Raw genomic sequence first — 3,005 nt, forward strand, 5'->3', positions numbered from 1 at the left:
GCCGTATGACGCCCATGCCACCTCTAACCAACGCGGACGGGGAGGAGGAACCACGTGAAGGTGAGGAGTTCGCTCCGCCACTACGTGCTCTAAGTGAAGACAAGCCGCAGTCGTGGCGAGTTGACCGACAGCCTGGAACACTGCAGCCTTCAGTAGGCGAAGTGGCGATCGTTAGGAGTCTCGTGTGGCCGGGAGCTGCGAGCATCGCGGTGGGTAAGAAGTTCCTGAACGTGTACGTGGGTCACGGAGTCAAGTTCCTGTCCGAACCATTCCAGTTGGCTCCTCCTCAGCGACTGCAGTCTGGTAGTTGTGTGAGTTTGAGTGAAGACGCTGAAGGAGAGGGAAAACCGACACTGCGCTGTGAGATTCCAGTGGAGCAACCTGATCTACTCGAAGATCCGTCACCTCCTGCAGAAGAAGAGGAATGAGACTCATAAGGTGAGTCAGGCTTGCTTGAATTCATTCTTAGTTTTCCTTTGGTGCTTGGTGGTTAGTTTACCGTACATCATCAGATATTCGGGCTGTGAAAAGAACCTCGTCAGATCTCGTTTAGACCAAACGGTCTGGTATCCAGGATAATCCAAGTAATATATCAAACACGCATCATCCAAAGTGTTAACCCAAGTAATAAATCAAAACGCATCAGCAGATGCTTCAATTCAATCTTAGTTTCCATCTTCTCCGCATGACTATTCTTCAGTTCGTCCACTGCAAACGTAGAGTTCATTGCGAGATAAAGCCCAGATCTCGGGTGTATTCTCGTAGCGCGTTCCGTAGTGACCGGACTTCAATTGCACCTGCTGCACCAAAGTCGAGCGCTTCTGCATTGAAGGTGAATTCCTCACCTCAAGTGACGATACACAACGTCCATCTTGTAGATTAAAGCTGTTGACTGCCAGTGGATGACGCGCGTCACCTCCAGCAACAACAACAGACTCGTAGTTGTCGATAGCACAGCGCAGGCTTGGCAAGTAACGTTTCGGTGCTCCTGACATAAACTCAACCACCGGCTTTGACGTCCGAAGATCGACGACTCGTAGTTCACCATTTGATCGCTGTACCACCGCTCTTTGACAGTCGTTCAGCATGTGGATGTCGAGAACGGAACCTGCAGGTCGGTCTGGCGTTGCTTCTCCTTCCCATTCGAAAGCTCGACGAGGCGTACGAAGATCCCAACCCCATAGACCTCCGCTCTTCGTTCCATTCAGCACAACATTACCCTGGGTATTACAGCATTAGTTGATGAGTACTAGTCATGGACAACGCAAGCTTGAGTAATATAACACAAGACGGACCGTGGAAAAGAAGCTCTGAGCGTGCACGTCGCTAGTGATGACCCCAGTCGGCGCACGTTGGAAAGAACGATCTTCGGCTACTGCATCCACGTAGGCAGCTCTCGACGATCTGACCAGGAATAATTCAATGAGTTTCACAATTAGTTATAGATTATTACGGAAGCTCGTACCCGCCATATCCGACGCTAAACTTGCTGGGATCGGTTGGATTCCTAGAAAGAAAACAGACACATTGATTAAAAAAAAAACTTAGTAAATGACCAACGCGGCAGCAGACGATCGCTCATGAGGCAAACCATTTCGCTGTCCATGGATCAACAAAATCCATTTCCTAGTAATCATAAAAAATATTTTTAAAAAATGTTAAGAAAGGACTCGGTACACGTTGTCAACATGCTTCGAACAGATAACACTCACCTTCATACGTGCAGTTGACACCAATGCGACTCCCTGAGTTTGCTGATCACCAACGCGTATAAAACACACTCTACCCGACGGCGTCTGCGGCGTGTTACTCTGACCAATGTGGCAGACCAGTATATCGAGCTCCTGGACTGGACGCCACTGTAAAGACGTAATAACTCCTGGAACGTAGAAATCGCAGATGGGAAGTGCACACTGCGTAGGTGGTCCTGATCCAATTGCAGGTGGAATTTTCTGCAGTCCCATAATTTCCAACCTCCCATTGCTTGCTGTGGCAAAATAGCAATGTCGGGTAAGTCTGCCAAAACTCCTACAATTGTCCCTAGTCGTACCTCCAATAGCCCCAAGATTACTGGCTCGTGGATGCAGCGCCAACGCTGATAGCCGACCGTTGTTGTCTATGCCCTGGGACTCCACCACCTGCGACGACTACCCAAATATTCCACAGCAATTTACTATTAGCTTGGGCTCATAATCTACAAATACAAATACATATCCGACATACCAGGAAATCTGACAGTAGTTTGGGGATAAGCTCTCGACTGTCACGTCGTCGCGCACTCCATGCATAGTCCGCTTGTCGCCAGGCCATGTAGTTTACCCAAGAGTGGCCGTGATGTCCACGACCGCGTCGAGTTTTCACTTTAAATACCGATTTCGACTCTGCAGCTTCTTGATTCTTCTGTTGCAACTCCATTTCATCCCGTCGCTGGCGCTCGGACGCTGGAGAAGCGCGAAAGTAGCGACGTTTAGCCTCGTCGTAGTAAAAACCTGGTAGTGGAGCTACTGGGCTTGGAGTAACTTGGTTTTCTGTGGGTTTGTCGGTCTCTTGGCTGCGAGCATTGGCCCGTTGCGCTTCAAGAGCTTCGAGAAACATACGGCGAGCTGCTTCTTCATCCTGCCGCGTTGGAGCGGCTACACGACGCTTTTTGCGACGCCCATGACCGGCCATGCTATTGTTCTTGGAATTTGGATTAGGAAATTAAAATACTAAGGTGCTAATGTGAAAATTTAAATTTCCGTGAAATTAAGTAAAAAAGAATGTAAAATAAAAAATGTCGTGAATTTAAATTTCACTCTAATATTTTTAATAATCAATTTTGTTTTGCATATTTTATTTTTTTTTATAAAAACTCCAAATAATAACGGATTTTTACCAAATACTGAAATACACCTTCCCTTAAAAATTTGTTCCATGTACGAACCACGGTGGGTACCACTATAGAGGAATCATTGGCTTACTTCTTTGTTACTTTCGACTCAGACAGCAAGCTTCATACGATACTA

At 47.3% G+C, this 3,005-nt stretch overlaps 2 protein-coding genes across 3 annotated transcripts; one reads left to right on the forward strand and one right to left on the reverse strand.

The window, feature by feature from the left end:
- Nucleotides 1-120: 120 nt before the first annotated feature.
- PPTG_20389 (hypothetical protein) lies at nt 121-612 on the forward strand (the record flags this gene model as incomplete). The annotated part of the gene is made up of 1 exon (XM_008919178.1): nt 121-612. A coding segment is annotated over one exon (308 nt), but the record flags the coding sequence as incomplete, so codon positions are not given.
- Nucleotides 613-625: 13 nt separating this feature from the next.
- PPTG_20390 lies at nt 626-2,694 on the reverse strand. Of its 2 annotated transcripts, XM_008919180.1 has the most exons (7): nt 2,224-2,694; nt 2,051-2,147; nt 1,713-1,987; nt 1,592-1,626; nt 1,466-1,507; nt 1,296-1,404; nt 626-1,220 (listed from the first exon to the last, which is right to left on the reverse strand). In XM_008919180.1, exons 1-7 carry the CDS (start codon nt 2,668-2,670, stop codon nt 690-692), a joined length of 1,536 nt encoding a protein of 511 aa, XP_008917428.1. In that variant the 5' UTR covers nt 2,671-2,694; the 3' UTR covers nt 626-689. The 2 variants fall into 2 exon arrangements, with proteins under 2 accessions (XP_008917428.1, XP_008917427.1); XM_008919179.1 differs by having other exon boundaries at nt 1,713-2,147.
- Between the last annotated feature and the right edge of the window lie 311 nt (nt 2,695-3,005).

Source organism: Phytophthora parasitica (genome assembly GCF_000247585.1).
Source record: "Phytophthora parasitica INRA-310 unplaced genomic scaffold supercont2.554, whole genome shotgun sequence".
Lineage (NCBI taxonomy): Eukaryota > Oomycota > Peronosporomycetes > Peronosporales > Peronosporaceae > Phytophthora > Phytophthora nicotianae.

What these genes read in the sequence shown, in the direction of transcription:
- PPTG_20390 (XM_008919179.1), bottom strand. Translation starts at nt 2,670, where the DNA reads ATGGCCGGTCATGGGCGTCGCAAAAAGCGTCGTGTAGCCGCTCCAACG. An exon ending in TGTCAACTGCACGTATGAAG is followed by an intron (nt 1,627 to 1,712) that starts GTGAGTGTTATC and finishes TATGATTACTAG; the next exon opens with GAAATGGATTTTGTTGATCC. An exon ending in CTCAGAGCTTCTTTTCCACG is followed by an intron (nt 1,221 to 1,295) that starts GTCCGTCTTGTG and finishes TGTAATACCCAG; the next exon opens with GGTAATGTTGTGCTGAATGG.